This window comes from Gorilla gorilla, chromosome 1 (assembly GCF_029281585.2).
Source record: "Gorilla gorilla gorilla isolate KB3781 chromosome 1, NHGRI_mGorGor1-v2.1_pri, whole genome shotgun sequence".
Classification (NCBI taxonomy): Eukaryota; Metazoa; Chordata; class Mammalia; order Primates; family Hominidae; genus Gorilla; species Gorilla gorilla.
This window is the reverse complement of record NC_073224.2, coordinates 196,544,726-196,562,396: the sequence shown is the minus strand read 5'-3', so window position 1 is coordinate 196,562,396 and position 17,671 is coordinate 196,544,726. Positions and strand designations below refer to the sequence as shown.

Here is a 17,671-nt window from a genome sequence, read left to right as displayed (position 1 = left end):
GTATATTAGGGGTGGGAGATACATACTCTCTATTGAGGCATTTACTAGGCTGTATGGACCCCAAAGTGGGAGACACTACTGAGATTTGTGTACTCCAGATGATTTGAGGATGGGGGATAAAAACGACAGCATGTGCTCCTACGGTGATGAATGTAGAGGAGTCCCTCTAGAGGAAGGAGTGTTTGCTTAGGGGAACAAGATGTAGGTGACATCCTGCATATGTTCCTGTTGGGGCAAGAGGATATTTCCATTCTTGGACGACAAGGAATCCATTTTAATAGTATGGTGGGGATGAAGTCAGTATTTGCCTGGGACACAAAAAAACTTGGGGTTGGTGCCATTCAATAGGAGGGAATCTTTTGGTGGAGTAAAGGACAATAGTCACCAAAAGATGCTCCAGGAATTTCAGAGAAGCACAGCTCAAACTCTACCCAATATGCCAGTTAACACTGACATTTCCAGTGGGAAGGGAAGAGGTGAGAAGGTAACACCTGAGTGGGCTGATGAGCCGGAACAGTTTAAGTGGGGGAAAGGTCTGGCATTGCCTTAGAGCTGGTGGGCAGACTCCCCTACTGCTATGTATTGTGGTCAGTGAGCTTTGTGGATACCACTCCTCACCTTGATGGAATGGTAACGGATGTGACATCTGGGACCACTTTTCCAGTCCTTTGCTGCCACAGCCTGGCAGAACTTTGTTTGGCACTGAACAAATGCCAAAGTACCAGTGTGTGACAGAACAGAAAAAAGGCAGCTGGAAGGTATGAGCAGGAGGGAAGTTGCAGGATTTTTAGATCAAAGCTAATTAAAGATACGGAAACTTTTTTATGGAGAACAAATTAGAACTGCCTTGCAGCCCTCTTGAAACTGCACCTCTGATCCCTATGTAGTGCTCTCATAAACTACTGTCAGACAACCCTGAGCCAGTGAACATCAATTTAAATAACTTTATTCAGAGGAATCCTTTGGTCCACTTCTGCTGACTCAACCCCTGCCCATGCCAACAAAGGAGTACTAAGAAAGGCAGGTTAGCCTGAATGTCTAAATTCAATTTGTTCAACTTTATAAAAGCAGGCAAAGCTACTGGGGGTTGCCCCCTCCCACCATCATTCTGGTCCACCATTTGGGCCACAGGCTTAGGGAAATGAAGGAAAGTCGTTTCCTTTGAAGGAAATCCTGGCCAAAGTCGAGAAAGTGGGCACCATTATGAGGTCAACTAAACCCTGATGGCAGTGTGAAGTGCAATTCCCTTCTCCCTCCAAAATAAGAAACATGAGTCCAGGGGAAGGGGCTTTTTCATGTGCTAAGGAAAAACCCTTTCCCACATAGTCCTGCCTGGCAGAGCCACTTCCTGAGAAAGCCTCGTGTGTATAAGGTGGGGTAAAGGATAGGGGACTTTATGACTATTTGCCAGGTAAAAGCCAAGTTGGCTCCTTAGAGGATAGAAAGGAGAGCAGGTCCAAGCTTCACCAGAGCTGCAGGTGGGCATTTTTTTTTCCTTCCTGGCCCAGAAGCTTCTTCACCTTGCGCCTTAGAGGGATAGCCAGAATGAAACCCAGGCAGGAGGGCCTGCAAAAACAGTGTGCCTCTAAGAACACAGAGGTTGCTACAGTTTCTGGCAGCACAAAATAAGCATAGCCTTATTTGATCTTGTGTCCATCAGCTCACCATTGATGTGAGGCAGTATCAGATTAGGGTAAGTTCTGGATCAAGGACTGTGGAGGGTGGTGGGGAGAAGGATCTGTAGAAACTATCATTTATTGAATACCCATTATTTCATATACTGTACTAAGTGCTTTACATTCATTTCCTCATTTTAATCCTCACAACAACCCTATGAGGTAGGTATTATCACCATTTACAAATGAGAAACAGGCTCAGAAAAATTAGGTCACTTGTCCAAGGTCACACAGCTAGTCAGTGGTGGAAGTGGGATTTGTCTGCTGCTGAAAGCCCATGTTCTTTTTATTGTACCCATCTAGGTGAGCCTTGAGCAAAAGGTAATTTCACTGCCCAACTCTGCAAAGAGCACCAGGGAGTCGAGGTTGCCAGCCACACTCACCGCTGGTAGGGATGCATGGAAGCCGACTTGATGTTGGTTTTTATTCCACTTGGCATTTTCCCTGAAAGGAACATTAAAAAAGTCATCTTAAGCAAGGTAAGACTTTCATGACAAATCAGAAATGTGGTATCTCAGGTTCCCTCTGTCACTTCCTTTATCATCTCAGAACCTCTGTGGCATCTGACCCTGTTTGACAGAGGTCAGAAGTATGATTCTTCACCCAGCTGTCTCCCTGAAGGTGTCCAGGAGGAAAGAAGTGACATGGGAGAATAGTCTGTTCATCCACTCCTAGAACAGATAGCTAAACCTGTGTGACTCCCATTTAACGTCACAGGTAAAAGAATACTATGTTCTCTCATTGTTTTTCTTTTTTTATATCATAATAAGTGCAGAATCTCTCTTTAATTGTCCCTTTTCCTAGACAGCTTGGAGGAAATAACTCTTCTAGCTGCCTGCATCTAGACTGTTCTAAAAATGAGTAGGAGAGAAGGCAGGAAGCCAAGAGCAAGAGAGGCAGGATTCAGAGAAAAGAATACATGTAGGACTGGAAAACTGGCCTGTGTGTCAATTCCTGATGCACCTACCAAATGGTCTTAAGATCTGACTGCTGATTTCTCTACCTAACAAGAGACACTGACAACATATCTAATACCAGAATAAATGGGATAGAAGGATAGTTGACACAGAGATGTGAGATGCGGATGAGAAATTGGAGCAGTTTCTGTTACTCAAAGTTCTTCCTCACTCTCTGGTGCCTGTTGCAGAGTCTCAGATGAGATTTTTTTACTTCTGAAAATTATTTCCTGGGTCACAGTGAAAAGGAGAAATAGAGAAAACCTCTCGGTCTAGAGATGCTGGAGGCCCAGATAATCTAGCTTATTCCCTCCCACTCCTGCTCAAAGTCAGCTTCATTTCAACCCCTGCCACCTTACCTGGTTGACCTGCCTGAGCCATTTGTACCCCACTGAGCATTGGCTGCTGCTGGCTTGGAGCTCCTGCCATCTGCACCTGCTGTAATCCTGAGGTTCCTGCAAGGATCGTCCCAGCTCCTGGCTGGCCTGCCTGGCCAGGACCACTGCTGCCTGAAGGTCTCCAATTAGATAGTCCTTTCCCAAAGGCAACAGCTGCCACCAAGGCATTAGTGTCTGTAGGGTTAAAGGTCTGCTTGTTCGGCCGGAGACCTGAAGAAAAAGTAATGGGGATCCAGAAGTATGCTTCTGATGCAGGACTGAATGTGGCAGCTGGAAGACCAGTATGAGTGCCAGGGTTTGGAGTTCTGAATTCAGCAACATCTAGACTCCCTCATAGCCCAGAAAAAGAGCCAGAGGACCCCCAAGCCCATCTTAGAATTCTCTCTTCTTACTTTGCCCATTTCCTCCACTGCTTCAGTGCTGGCCTTAAATACAAAAGGCTAACAGAATGGATACAAACCCCAAAGCAGTTCACCCTTGTGTCCTAACTTCACTACTTCCAAAACAACCATTCCCATTCCAGTGATCTTATATACCTCTCCTTCTCTGTTTAGCCACCAGTCCCATCATACCTCCACTCTCTGATTCTCGCTCCTCTTTGCTGATTTTCTCCAGAAGGTTTGAACACATTTTATTCAAGCTCTGGATCTGCTTCTGTAACACACAAATTTGTGCAGAGATTAGGGTAACTAGGAAACGATATGGAGAAATTTATTCCTTGGGTTCTGCCAGAAGCAACTTAGGCGCAACCAACTATGTATCCCTACTAGACAGGAATGGTAATGCCTAGCTTCTCATGATGGGATGGGGATGGGGCGGCAAGGCAGTGACTCAGTCCAACCTGGGCTGCATCTGCACCAATGCGGGCAGCATCTGTCGTCAGTTGCTTCTCCTGTTCTTCCACTTCAGGGTCAGGCTTGGTTCTCAGATGGTCAGGGACTACCTCATGGCTGAAAACAGGCACCCGTCCTTCAGTCTGCCGCTGTAACACACAGATTTTATTGATCCTACTCTGTACTCCAAGAAGATTCTATCTGGCCTGACATAAAGTCCCATCCACAGGCAAACAGTGCATTTTCAAGGAAAATACAACCTGAGACATAATATCTAGTTTGCTAGGACACACTCTCCTTTACTCCATCCTTCATTTTTTGTGTCTTCTCACATCCCTATCTCTACCAGACCTAGGGGCAAATTAAACTATCACTGTCTGCCATGCTTCAAAGACTGGAATAGACAAAGTCACAAAAGGGCAAACTTTGTGGCTTGAGACAGATGTTGGAGAAGAAAGGTATCAGCCTTGGTGACATACCCCTCAGGTTATTACAGCACTATTTGGGAGTGGCTCTCCTGCCTTCAGAAGAACAAAAAGCAAGGCCTCCAAAATTATTTCTAGGCTCTCAGCTAATAACTTAATTTCCCTAAATACTAAAGAAGCCTAAAAAACCCCTTAATTTCCCAAGTTGTATTCTTTTTCTCCTCTTACCATGAGATCTTCATCTCGGTCTGGAGACAACACCAGAGGAATGATAACCTGGTTACGGAACAGCGGTGTTTTTTCATGCTTCAAGACCTTGTTCAGAGTGTTCAGCTGTCCAGAAAGCAAGGCAAAGCTGTCCAGGACAGATGGCCTGGTGGTGGTAACAAGGTGTCAGAATGTTGTACCCCTTCCCTGGGTGGTTCTTAGTAAAATAGTCCTAGTTCCTTCAGGCTAGGAACACTTGGATTCACCTCCAAAAGTCTCATAGCCCTATGACTAGCCTAAGTGGGAACAGACTAACAGGGATGACAGGGCTATGAAAGAGGGACATAGTTTCAGTTTATGAAACAGATGTAGAAAAAAACCCAGTTCATTGTTTGAATGGGGTGAGGAACAGTGGCAAAATAGGAACCAGGGCTACACTGTTATAACTAAAACTTCAGAAACCGGGTAAAAGCCTCCTTTCCAGCCTGGAAATAAGATCCACACTTCAGAGTAGGTTGGCTCTAAAAGACTCAGCCACATCTGTGGCAAGAGATCCAGCACGAATAGAGCTGTAGTGGGAGGACCTCCTCACCAGAGAAGTCAAAGGGTAAGAACTGAAAGCTAGAAAGAACTTGGGTTAGGAAACTGAGCATTTCTCTACTTCCTTGCCATGGAATCCACTTGCTAAATGTTAGGAAACCCAGCTCTTTCCAAATCAAAAGATGTTTGCAAACTGATAAATGGTTACATCATTAGAAATGTCCTATTCATCAGGAGGCTAGGCCCCCCCCCCCCACCCATAAGCCCTTCCTAGCTTGCCCTGGTAACTCTTACCAGGTCAGCCGGCCATACTCGTTCTCCAACTTGCAAATGAAACTCCCCAGAGAGTTCTTCAGATCAGCCACTTGACTCAGCAGTGCATCTAATGATGCCTCAAGCTGCTTCTCCTCTCTCTGCACCAATAGGAACAGGTTGGTTACCCAGATAAACGAGTATGACACATAGAAAGGAGGGCTGAAAAGCCAAGGAGATGGTGTGCAACACCAGTCAGGTAACACAGGATCTCATTGGCATAGGATAGCCAGGTTGTTTTCTATCTTTGGTATTTGGGTTATAGACAGCATCAACCCTGAGACCTTCCAACCTGTTTGCCTGACCCCAAGTCCTTCCACCAACTGATTCCTTTTCCCCATCACCTCCTAATCTATGCCTGGTTTTTCTCTGTGTTAGGTACACCCTACACTCCCTCACTGAGACATTTTCGACAGACCTAATGCCAGGAGATCATTCTCTCATGTGCACCACTGTAGCACATGCACTCCAGCTTCCTCCATCCTAGCATCTGTGAGCCTGGCTGTCTTGTCAGTCTCTGGGAAATCTGCCTACTCATGAAGACTTCTCTGAATACCAGTCTTGCTCTCCCCTTTCCCTCCCCCCACCAACGACTCCAGCTTTCCATCTGCTCTCATCATTTTGTTTCAACCTTCTCCTTGCCGAATTAATATGCACTCATCTATCTCTGTGTCAATACTCCCATGCCTCTTTCACAAGCTCAGTCAACCCATTAACATTTATTGAGACTACCAGCTGCAAGAAACTAAGTGACAAATGAAAAACAAAAACCACACATGCTTCTAAGCACTGGACAAACAAATTAAAATGCTGGGGGTCTGCAAAGCATTTCCTTCCCATCGGTGGTCTCCTGTTTTACTCCATTTCTTCACCCTTAACAACTATAGGACACAGGCTGGGAAGAGTGATGCAAAACTGTCTTGCAAACCTGCCTGACAGGAACTTGATCCCGGGTTCCACCATGGCCTCTGATTATAAGCTGCTTAGCTTTCGGCCACCGCGGCCCACAATTCCCTCACTGCTTGGGCTTCTTTCTAATTAGATCCCCCGCTATATCGGCAACCAACAGCCTCCATCCAGCAGCTTAGGACAGGGCCTGAGCCAACCCACCACCTTCTTGAGCCGTCTTCCTTGGACTGCATCTCAGCCTCCCCGTATTACAACCTAATCCTTTCCCACGCCAAGCAAATAGGTGCTGCCTCCTCCCTCCGGATTTAGCCCGACTGTCTCCTGTCAGGCAAGCTCCACCCCCACCTCTCATCGCCGCCGCTCCCTCTCCAATTAGCCTCGCCCCCCAGCCCACGTTCCCTTATCAGCCGTGGGTTCTGCCCTCTCTTCTCAGTCCCAACTCTTCATTCTCCTTAGCCAGCCCACTCTCTGTCCCTGTACCCGAAGCTTGCCAGCCGCTAGTACGCTCAACACAACTCACCTGCATTGCGGCGGCCGAGGCGGCTGCAACGATTTCACTTCCGGTTTTCCAGTCAGCAAACGCCTACGAGAAGGCTTCGTCCACCAATCAGAAAACTGGAACTCGGCCCTCCCACCGACTTCCGGTTCCTGCTGGGTGCTGAGGTAGCCAGGTCAGGGGTCAAGAGTGGAACACCCTCACTGGCCCGGGCCGGCGCGGGAGGGCTGTGTGATGGCCTCGGAGCGCCCGGAGCCGGAGGTGAGGGGCGGACGGGCGCAGCACTGGGCCCCGAGATCCGAGGGGGAGGGTCCGGCGGGCAGGCGTGGCGTTGGCCTCCTCTAGGTCTGGGAGTGGTCGGGCTGCGTAGCCTCGGCAGGGACCAGCCCAGCCCGGAAGGCCCGACTATGGTACCCCTGCGGACTATGTATGGGACGCGGTCTGCAATTTCCTCGGGGAGCTGAAGGAGTAACTGTTCGCTTTGTTTTGTTTACTGACATGTCATCCGCGTCGTCGACTCTAAGACTTAATAGTGGTGTTAACAAAACTTGTATTTTGACTTTCTGTTGCAGTTTCAATGGGCAACACGGCAGTAGATTTACTTTGCCGGTTTTTGCATTTCTTTAGGCATTGGAATGCCATAAACAGCATGAATTTATTTAGTTCTAGGGCTCATGCTTTTAGAAAAGCAGCTTTAATTTCATGAAAAAAACATTTGAGTCGGACTGAGACCTCGTTCCAATATTGGTGCTGTCATGTAGCTAATCTGTGCAACCTCAGGCGAGTCTTCCCGGATCCTGTTTCCTTCTTTATAAAATATGTCTTATAGTGTGTTGTGAGAATCACATGTAATAAACCAGAAAGGTGATATGATATATTCGTTAAATGCTAAGGAACATGCAAGGAACCTTATATATGTTGTGTCATTCAGACTTGTGCAAGGAAGGTGGCATTCTCACAGAGGAGAAAACTGAAAAATGAGAAAGATTTAGTACCTTACTCAAATGCCACTCATCCAGGAAGTAGCAGTTTGGAGTTAGAAGATCTGAGCTTAAAATCTCAGATTCGGATAAAACACCACCACCAGGAAAGGTGCCAACATATCAGTAGGTGGGAAGGGTGAGAGATGTGTATAATGATACAAATAGTATTCATTACTGCATACATACTGCATGCTCAGTACCATTCTAAGCTCTTTACCAATGTCAGTTAATCCTCAGCCCTATGAAGTGGACACTGTTATCATCTCCTTTTTTTAGTTTAGGAACTGAGGCACAGAGATATTAAGAGTAACAAAGTAAGCCGGGCGCAGTGGCTTACACCTGTAATCCCAACACTGGGAGGCCGAGGTGGGCAGATCACCTGAGGTGAGGAGTTCGAGACCAGCCTGACCAACATGGAGAAAGCCCGTCTGTACTGAAAATACAAAATTAGCCAAGCATGGTGGCGCAGGCCTGTAATCTCAGCTACTCGGGAGGCTGAGGCAGGAGAATCGCTTGAACCCGGGAGGTGGAGGTTGCGATGAGCTGAGATTATGCCATTGCACTTCAGCCTGGGCAACAAGAGTGAAACTCCGTCTCAAAAAAAAAAAAGTAACAAAGTTACACAGCTATTAAGTATTAGAGTCAGGACTCCAAAACAGATGGCCAGGCTCCAGTCCTTGTGTTCTTAACCATATTGTTCATGGTATAAATAATAAAGTAGCCACAGAATGGTAAATCTCCAGTTCACTGGGATTTGGTATGGTAAGACCCAACATTGAATATGGTGGTAGGAAACTATGCCTTATTTAAAATAGTCATGTTCACAGAGGTGGTAGAATAGCTCATGCATCAGAAATATCAATCAAGACCAATCAGAAATATTAACACAAGAAAAACTATGAAACAGTTTAGAGGATGTTTCATTATAGATTAAAGTGAAAGGAGGTGGAGGGATGTTGTGGGGAAATACAACATACCTTTTAGGCAGATAGTCTAGGACAACACCGTCCTGTAGAAATCTAAAGCAAGCCACATGTGTAATATTAAATTTTCTGATAGCCACATAAAAAAATGAAACAAATGAAATGAAATGTAATTATATGTTTAACCCAAAACTCCCAAAATTTTCAAAATGTAATAAAATACAAAACATCGTGAAATATTTAACATTTTTTTTGGTACCAAGTCTTTAAAATCTAGTGTTGTATTTTACACTGATAGCACATCCCATCTTGGTCTAGCAACATTGTAAGTGCTCAGTAGCCCCATATAGTAGTCTTTACCATATAGAGCAGTACAGATCTAAAGTAATTTCAAGTCAAGACACACAATCCTGGGAGTCTCAGCCAAAAGTGAAGCTTTTTTTTTTTTTTTTTTTTTTTGAGACGAAGTCTCGCTCTGTCGCCCAGGCTGGAGTGCAGTGGTGCGATCTTGGCTCACTGCAACCTCCGCCTCACGGGTTCACGCCATTCTCCTGCCTCAGCCTCCCAAGTAGCTGGGACTACAGGCGCCCGCTACCATGCCCTGCTAACTTTTTGTGTTTTTAGTAAAGACGGGGTTTCACCATGTTAGCCAGATAGTCTCGATCTCCTGTCCTCGTGATCCGCCCGCCTCGGCTTCCCAAAGTGCTGGGATTACAGGCGTGAGCCACCGCGCCCAGCCTAAGTTAAGCATTTTTTAACTCCCTGATTTGCATTTCTGAAAATTTTATCAGAAGGTAAAGAGATTGAAGAGTTCTGCCCCTGGGTGTAATAAAGTTATTGACTTTTAGAGGCTGTTAGGATCCCAAGAGAGAAAGATTGGGTATAGTCAGATTTAGGAAATCATTCATTCATCACACACTTGAAATATTTTACGAGTGCTGGTAGGAGTCAGAATTGTGCTAAGTATCAGGGTGGATACAGAGCCGTGTAAGACAGACATGCTCCCTATCTTTATGGAGTAAACAAGGATTGAATTAGGATAATAAGTGCTGTAAAGGAGTGAATTAGGGTGTTTAACAGTGGTTCTCAACCTACCTTGTTAAGAAATGGGGAGGCAAGGGGTTGTGAATAGGAAGACTCAGAAGAATGACATTTAAGCTGAAGCCTGAAGAATAGGTAGAAGTTTTCTAAAAGAAGAGGCAGAGAGCATTGCAGGCAAAGGGAATAGTGAAGATCTTCAGGTGAGAAGGAGCCCAGTGGAGCCTTCAGAGAACTAAGAGGAAGCAACTCCTAGTGTGGATGCAGTATGACAATGAGAATAGCTAGCACTTACTGAATGCTTACTGAGTATCATCTGATACTCAAAAATTATCTGAAAATAAGCACTTTTATTATCCGTGTTTCACAGATGAGGAAACTGAGGCATAGAGAGTGTAAGTCTCTGCCAAAGCCATATAGTTAATAATCAGCAGAACAAGCATTTGATCCTAGGTGCTCTAACACTGGAATACATGCTTTTAACTGCGTGGGGATTGGTGAGAGATAAGGCTGGAGAAGATGCAGCTTGAGGCCATGCTAGAGGCTCAGGACTTTGATGTATAGTGGTAAGAGGATTTTAGCCAGTTCAAGAGGGGAAATAATCCACATTATTTTGTGGGAATGTGTTAACAAAAGACAGCACAAGGGTTAGAAAAGGCTGAACAAATCAGACCTTAATCACAAAGGGACAGGCACAAAAAGACAAAGCAACAAATTAATGAGATGGACCATGCTTCATTCATCCTGGTATACATGGTATGCAGCACAGTGCCTGGTAATGTTTTATTCATCTTGGTATAAATGGTATGTAGACCTCAATAAATATTCCAAAGAATGATAGCCTTCCTCTCCTGTTTAATTGCAACGACATCCCTATGAAGATATTCTCATCCACATGCTATCAATAAAGAAACTGAGGCCTGGAAAAATTAAGTAACTTGTCCAAGGTCACCTATATAGCAAATGATAGAATCAGATTTGAATCCAGGTCCCTGACCCCGAAACTCTACTTTGTCTTCCTTGCCAGACTACTCTGAGAGTAATGAACTTCAGACTCAAGGAGGATTAATATGAGGACTTGAAGCTCCATGTGAGTGTGGATGCTCTGAGAACTAATTCAGGGATTCTCAAATGTTAATGTGGAAGAATCACTTGGAGACCTTGTTAGAATGTAGATTCTGGAGCCCATCAACTCTTTTTTTTTTTTTGAGATGGAGTCTTGCTCTGTCACCCAGGCTGGAGTGCAGTGGCGTGATCTTGGCTCACTGCAACCTCCGCCTCTCAGGTTCAAGCAATTCTTGTGCCTCAGCCTCCTGAGTAGCTGGGACTACGGGTGTGAGCCACAGCACCCAGTCTGGAGCCCATCAACTCTTAATTCAGTTGGTCTGGGGTGGTGCCTGGGACTCAACGCTGTATTTTCATAAGCACTTCAGGTGATTTTTCATGCAGCTGGTCCTTGGATCCCACTTTGAAAAACACCATTCTAGCTGCTTAAATTATTAAGTCTTCTAGTTATGATAAATTACATCTTGAAAGTGGAGAGAACTTAGAAATGATGTTTTGAAAATACAGTTGTTGGGCTGGGCGCGGTGGCTCATGCCTGTAATCCCAACACTTTGGGAGGCTGAGGCGGGTGGATCACCTGATGTCGGGAGTTTGAGACCAGCCTGACCAGCATGGAGAAACCTCGTCTCTACCAAAAATACAAAATTAGCCGGGCGTGGTGGCGCATGCCTGTAATCCCAGCTACTCGGAAGGCTGAGGCAGGAGAATCGCTTAAATCCAGGAGGTGGAGGTTGCGGTGAGCCGAGATGGTGCCATTGCACTGTAGCCTGGGCAACAAGAGCGAAACTCCGTCTCAAAAAAAAAAAAGAAAAAGAAAAAGAAAATATACTTGTTGACTTTGAAGGATCGTATGTAAAGGGGGATGTTGCAAGAAGGCTAGGCAAATGTTCAGCAAATGTTCCTGATTTCAGGAAGGTGGATTCTGTAAGAACTGATTGATGAGCTAGACTTCATTGTGCCTTTGGAGAGTCAGTCCATCATTCAAAATAACCTTCAAGGAAAGGTGGGAAAAAATGGAAGCTGTACAGTAGTAAAATTTAGTGGCCTACTAACTGGTAATTGGAAGAAAGCTTTCTAATAGTCTGTGCCCTCTGTCTCGTTTACCCCCATTCTCTCCTCACTTAACAAACCTTGCTCAACCTTCAGCATCACTTTCTGTTAAGGTATTAGCCTGAACAGGTTACTTTGTTACTTGCTTGCTTTTTTTGGGAGGAGGGGGAGGTCAGGGAGTGGGGCAGGGTCTTGCTCTGTCATCCAGGCTGGAGTGCAGTGGTATGATCATGGCTCACTGAAGCCTCAACCTCCCTGGGCTCAGGCGACCCTCCCACCTTAGTCTCCTGAGTAGCTGGGACTACAGCCACATGACACTACACCCAGCTAATTTTCATAGTTTTTTTATAGAGACAGGGTTTTGCCATGTTGCCCAGGCTAGTCTCAAACTCCTGAGGCTCAAGTAATCCGCCCACTTTGGTCTTCCAAAGTGCTGGAATTGCAGGCATGGGCCACTGCACGTGGCTGTTACTTGTTTTTGTAGAACCACATTCTTATCCTTCGGAGCACTTACTCAGTGTGTAATTATACAATAGTCACAGTGATTATTTGATCAATGTTTTTGTCCTTCATTATAGAATATGTTTTATGAGAGCAGGGAATGCATGTGTTTGCTTTTCATTGTATCATTAGGACCCAGCCCAGTGCCTAGCATGTACCAGGCTTTTCATAAATTTGTTGAGTGAATGCATGCATGCTTACCTTGCCTTTGTTCTTTTTGGAGTTCGATGAGGACATGATGGCACCCTGAACAAATTAGCATGGAAATCAAACTGGAGAGATTTAGTAGAAGAAGAAACAACACTCTTAAGCTTCACCATAAAATAATAGGCTGAATTTATCCAAGTGACAGGACTAATTGAATGATCGTATGTGTCCAAAAAAGCCAGGTGCATGAGGATAAAATGGGAGATGTGTTTGGACAGCAGCACAAGTGAGAAAGTCATGGAGGTTTCCTGAGCAAGTATAACCTAGGAGAATCTGAATCTGTGACCTCATTTGAGTATTATGTTCCATTCTGGTCCCCACATTTTACGTTGTAAAGTAGACCAGCCAGAATTCATTCATGGGCACATAATCTAAGATATAAAATAGTGAGGAAACTTGAAACCATGCCATTTGAGACATACTTAAAGAACCCAAAGATGTTTGTTTTAGAAAAGTAAAGACTCAGGGCTGTCATCACATGTTTAATAGACTCTCGTTTGGCAGAGGGTCAGATTCTCCCTGTGTGGCCTTAGAAGGTAAAACAAAAAGTGGGTTAGATATTTTCAAGACAACAGATTTTAAGAGTAGGTCAAGATATTATCAAAAAGACAGATTCTGGCTCTATGTGAGGACATTCCCAACTCTGCCAACTAAACAGGTATGGGCAAAAAAAACAAAAAACAAAGAAACGACACTGAAGTGAATGGCTGTGCAGGACTTCTGACTCAAGAGAGGTAAACAGCAACACTTTGTTATTACTAATCTGTGCATTTATACACGTTACTTTTTACAAGGTGCTTTCACACATCATTGGGCTAGCTGGTATTTTTACACAGGAGGAAGCTCACCCAGAGTCTTAGCTGTCAAATCACAACACTTTCTTTCCGTAACACTGTTCTTTCTAAAACAAAGCTAATGGAACATAAAGCAAATCTGTTAGAACCCCCATTTGCACTCCCCCAGGGTTCCAGGAACAATAAAGAAGAAGATACTAGTGAAAACGTGGTAAAAACGATGTTTGTGGAAGCAAAGGAAAAACTCCAAAAATAGAATAGCTTACCTTGTCCATAAATGATTGAAAGATGAAGTGAATAAAGGACAGGAACTCTTCGTCAACAAAAACCATGGTGATAGAAGAGTGAAAAATTAGAAATTATTGGTAACAAATTAAGAATAGCTGGAAACAGAATAAATACAGCTTGTGAGATTAGTTTTCCTTGTTCATACATGTATTCAACAGTTATTATTAGAACACTTAGTATGTCTTGGCACTGTGCTAGGCTCTAGGGTTACAGCAAGAAACAATGTATAGGCCAGGTGTGGTGGCTAACACCTGTAATCCCAGCACTTTGGGAGGCTGAGGCCGGTGGATCACCTGAGGTAGAAGTTCGAGACCAGGCTAACATGGCAAAACCCTGTCTCTACTGAAAATACAAAAATTAACTGGGTGTGGTGGCACGTGCTTATAGTCCCAGCTACTGAGGAGCCTGAGGCAAGAGAATCACTTGAACCAAGAGGCGGAGGTTGCAGTGAGCCAAGATGGCACTGCTGCACTCCAGCCTGGGTGACAGAGCGAGACTCCATTTCAAAAAAAAAAAGAAAAGAAACAATATGTAGACATGGCCTCCACCTCGCTGGATCTTCAGACTTATACAGGAAACAAACATTAAAGTATACAAAGTCTTTTTTTTTGAGATGGAGAGATGGATGGAGTCTTGCTCTGTTGCCCAGGCTGGAGTGCAGTGGTGCAATCTTGGCTCACTGCAGCCTCCACCTCCTGGGTTCAGGCAATTCTCCTGCCTCGGTCCCCTAAGTAGCTGGGACTACAGATGTGCTCCACTATGCCCGGCTAATTTTTGTATGTTTTGGTAGAGGTGGGGTTTCGCCACATTGGCCAGGCTGGTCTCAAGCCCCTGGCCTCAGGTCATCCACCCCCGCCTCCCAAAGTGCTGGGATTACAGGTGTGAGCCACTACGCCCAGCCCCTACAAATTCTTAATTATAAACTCTGGCAGGTGTCATGAAGAAAAAATACAGAGTGCTGTGTGAATGCCCAACATAGGACCCTAACTTAGTGCAGACAGTCATGGAAAGGTTCATTTATTAAACCTAGATTTGCCGTGATTTTAGTCCTAGAAGACGAGGTGACCACGTGCCCAACTCTGTCCTTGTAGTGCTGACCCACAACCATGTGCTCTTCCCCTTTTAACCCTGGCCTTACGTGGGCCAAAACACTTTTCCTTGGTTTTTCCTTGCATAGCTGAAACAGGCTGGCATTTGAAAACAAAAAGTATTTAATACCAAAGAACAAAAGGAAAGTAGTATTGACACTAGTGTTAAGATGATCTCATCTTGAGAAAAGTTGTACTAATTATGATTAGTTTTAAATGTCCAGTTTGCCGTGCTTAGAACATATAGCGAGACGGGAAGAGTTGGTGGTGGGGAGAAAAAACCATAGCGAATTCACTTATTTAGCGAAATGTTATTGAACATCCTATGTGCCAGGCACTGCACTGGGCTCTGGAGACAGAGTGATAAACAAATGACTGCTGAATTAGGATAGCCTTCCTATTCTGATAATGCTCTGAGCCCCAAACCATCCCTTAACAAAAAAATTCTTTTTTAAAACTCCAGTAAGTCTCTTGTACATGCTTTTTTAGATAAGAACTTTGGCAGTATCCAGCATAGTCAACACATAATATCCCACCCACACTAGCTAAGTCAAACCTGAAGGAGAGGTTGCCTGGTTTAGTATCCCACCCTAAAACCAAGGATCAGAGAAAGAAAGGGTGAGTAATTGCTGTGATTTCCTTCTTTGCCAATAAATAGACCCCTTTTCTGTTTTTAGCAGCATGGCAATAAGAGTGTACAATTTGATGGGACTTTTCGATGGGGTGTGGTAGTCAGGAATAACTATCTACTTTTTGTAGCTAACTTAGAAATCATTTTGCAGTAGGTTGGGTGCGGTGGCTCACGCCTGTAATCCCAGCACTTTGGGAGGTGGAGGCGGGCGGATCACAAGGTCGGGAGTTCGAGACCAGCCTGGCCAATATGGTGAACCACCATCTCTATTAAAAATACAAAAATTAGCCTGGCATGGTGGCATGCCCCTGTAGTCCCAGCTACTCAGGAGGCTGAGGTGGGAGAATCGCTTGAACTGGAAAGGCGGAAGTTGCAGTGAGCCGAGATCGCGCCGCTACACTCCAGCCTAGGCGACAGAGCGAGACTCCGTCTCAAAAAAAAAAAAAAAAAGAAAAGAAAAAAATCATTTTGCAGCATATCAGTTTCCAATGCTACTTTAATCATCCTTGACACCTTCCTTTTTGTTACTTTCCTCCTATGTCCTGACTTATAATTAATCACCAGTTCTTTTCTGTCCTATCCTAAAGATCCCTTGAAATGCAACTAAGTTCACTGTTTAGTTCAGCTGACTTTTTGTTTTCCATAATAAGACTTTCACAGTGAAAGATAGTGGTGGTTTTGCATCCTGGCATTATCTCATCAAGACCCAGTCTCACACAGTTCACAGAATGGCTACTTTGAGTAGCTCTAGTCTAAGCCACTGTCATCTCCCCTAGTTGTTAGTCTGCGGTGGGGGGGTGCTTTCTAAATCACACAGTAGCCAGAGGGAATTTTTTTTTTTTTTTTTTTTTGAGACGGAGTCTCGCTAGGCTGGAGTGCAGTGGTGTGATCTCGACTCACTGCAAGCTCCGCCTCCCGGGTTCACGCCATTCTCCTGCCTCAGCCTCCTGAGTAGCTGGGACTACAGGCACCCACCACCACACCCAGCTAATTTTTCGTATTTTTAGTAGAGACGGGGTTTCGCTGTGTTAGCCAGGATGGTCTTGATCTCCTGACCTCGTGAACCGCCTGCCTTGGCCTCCCAAAGTGCTGGGATTACAGACGTGAGCCATGGTGCCCGGCCACCAGAGGGAATTTTTTTTAATGCAGATATAATGTTACTGTCTTCTGGAATTCCTTTAGTAGCTTAAACTCACTCAAAGGATGAATCCAAAATCCTAGCCAGGGTCTGTCTCAACACAGTGTTGGAAAGCAGTGTAATAGAGAGTAGTATCTCCCAAGGTGTAATTTCATTTTATTATTTTTTTTATTTATTTTTTGAGACAGAATCTTGCTGTTTTGCCCAGGCTGGAGTGCAGTGGTGTGATCATAGCTCATTGCAGCTTCAACCTCCCAGACTTAAGCGATCCTCCCACCTCAATCTCCCAAGTAGCTAGGACTACAGGTGCTCACCACCATGCCAAGCTAATTTTTGTATTTTTTTTTTAGAGATGGACTTTCACCATTTGCCCAGGCTATTCTCAAACTCCTAGGCTTAAGTTATTTGCCCGCTTTGCCCTCCCGAAGTGCTGAGATTACAAGTCTGAGCCACAGTGCCTAGCCCCAAGATGTGATTTTAGATGTTACAGAGAGAATATAATACGCAAGCGCAACATATTGATATTTAAATTCTCTTTTTATCTTTCTGATTATGTCAAAACATCCTTTCTGCTCATTACACCCATTGTGCTCCTTTTCATGACTTAAAATCTCTTCTGCTCATAAGCCCTCAGTTTTATCCATTTGTCACTCTCAGTAGATGGGCTTTTGCAGCTCACCGGGCCTTGGTTTGACTTCTGAGCCTACACTTACTACTTACGTTGAATCACTTAACTTTTTGGACCTCTGTTTTCTCCTGTTAAATGTTTTGTTGTGAATACTGAATGAGCTTACTTATGTAAAAAACTTGTATAGGCCAGGCGTGGTGGCTCACGCCTGTAATCCCAGCACCTCGGGAGGCCAAGGCGGGTGAATCACCCAAGGTCAGGAGTTCCAGACCAGCCTGGCCAACATGATGAAACCCAGTCTCTACTAAAAATACAAAAATTAGCCGGGCTTGGTGGCGGGTGCCTGTAATCCCAGCTACTTGGGAGGCTTAGGCAGGAGAATCACTTGAACCCAGGAGGCGGAGGTTGCAGTGAGCCAAGATCGTGCCACTGCACTCCAGCCTGGGCAACAAAAGCAAAACTCCGTCTCAAAAAAAAAAAAGAACCTAGTATAGTGTTGTAATAGTTAACTGTAATAAATAGTTAACTTTTTTTGGGGGGCAGGGTCTCGCTCTGTTGCTCAGGCTGGAGTGCCATGGTGCCATC

The 17,671-nt window shown here is 44.8% G+C and overlaps 2 protein-coding genes across 2 annotated transcripts in view; one reads left to right on the top strand and one right to left on the bottom strand.

Annotated features, from left to right (window-relative positions):
• Nucleotides 1-930: 930 nt before the first annotated feature.
• On the bottom strand, nucleotides 931-6,871 carry MED8 (mediator complex subunit 8). The gene is made up of 8 exons (XM_004025613.5): nucleotides 6,777-6,871; nucleotides 5,330-5,448; nucleotides 4,517-4,661; nucleotides 3,872-4,012; nucleotides 3,603-3,684; nucleotides 2,992-3,240; nucleotides 2,060-2,120; nucleotides 931-1,566 (listed from the first exon to the last, which is right to left on the bottom strand). The coding sequence occupies exons 1-8, from the start codon at nucleotides 6,780-6,782 to the stop codon at nucleotides 1,464-1,466; spliced, it is 906 nt and encodes a 301-aa protein (XP_004025662.5). The 5' UTR covers nucleotides 6,783-6,871; the 3' UTR covers nucleotides 931-1,463.
• SZT2 (SZT2 subunit of KICSTOR complex) overlaps nucleotides 6,872-17,671 on the top strand; it is a 61,125-nt gene continuing 50,325 nt past the window's right edge. The window contains exon 1 of the mRNA XM_019016846.4: nucleotides 6,872-7,013. Within this exon, the coding sequence (XP_018872391.4) occupies nucleotides 6,987-7,013 (27 nt within the window). The 5' untranslated portion in view covers nucleotides 6,872-6,986. The remainder of the gene's footprint in view (nucleotides 7,014-17,671) is intronic.

What these genes read in the sequence shown, in the direction of transcription:
- MED8 (XM_004025613.5), bottom strand. An exon ending in TTGGTGCAGATGCAGCCCAG is followed by an intron (nt 3,685 to 3,871) that starts GTTGGACTGAGT and finishes TGTGTGTTACAG; the next exon opens with AAGCAGATCCAGAGCTTGAA. An exon ending in GCGAGAATCAGAGAGTGGAG is followed by an intron (nt 3,241 to 3,602) that starts GTATGATGGGAC and finishes CTTTTTCTTCAG; the next exon opens with GTCTCCGGCCGAACAAGCAG.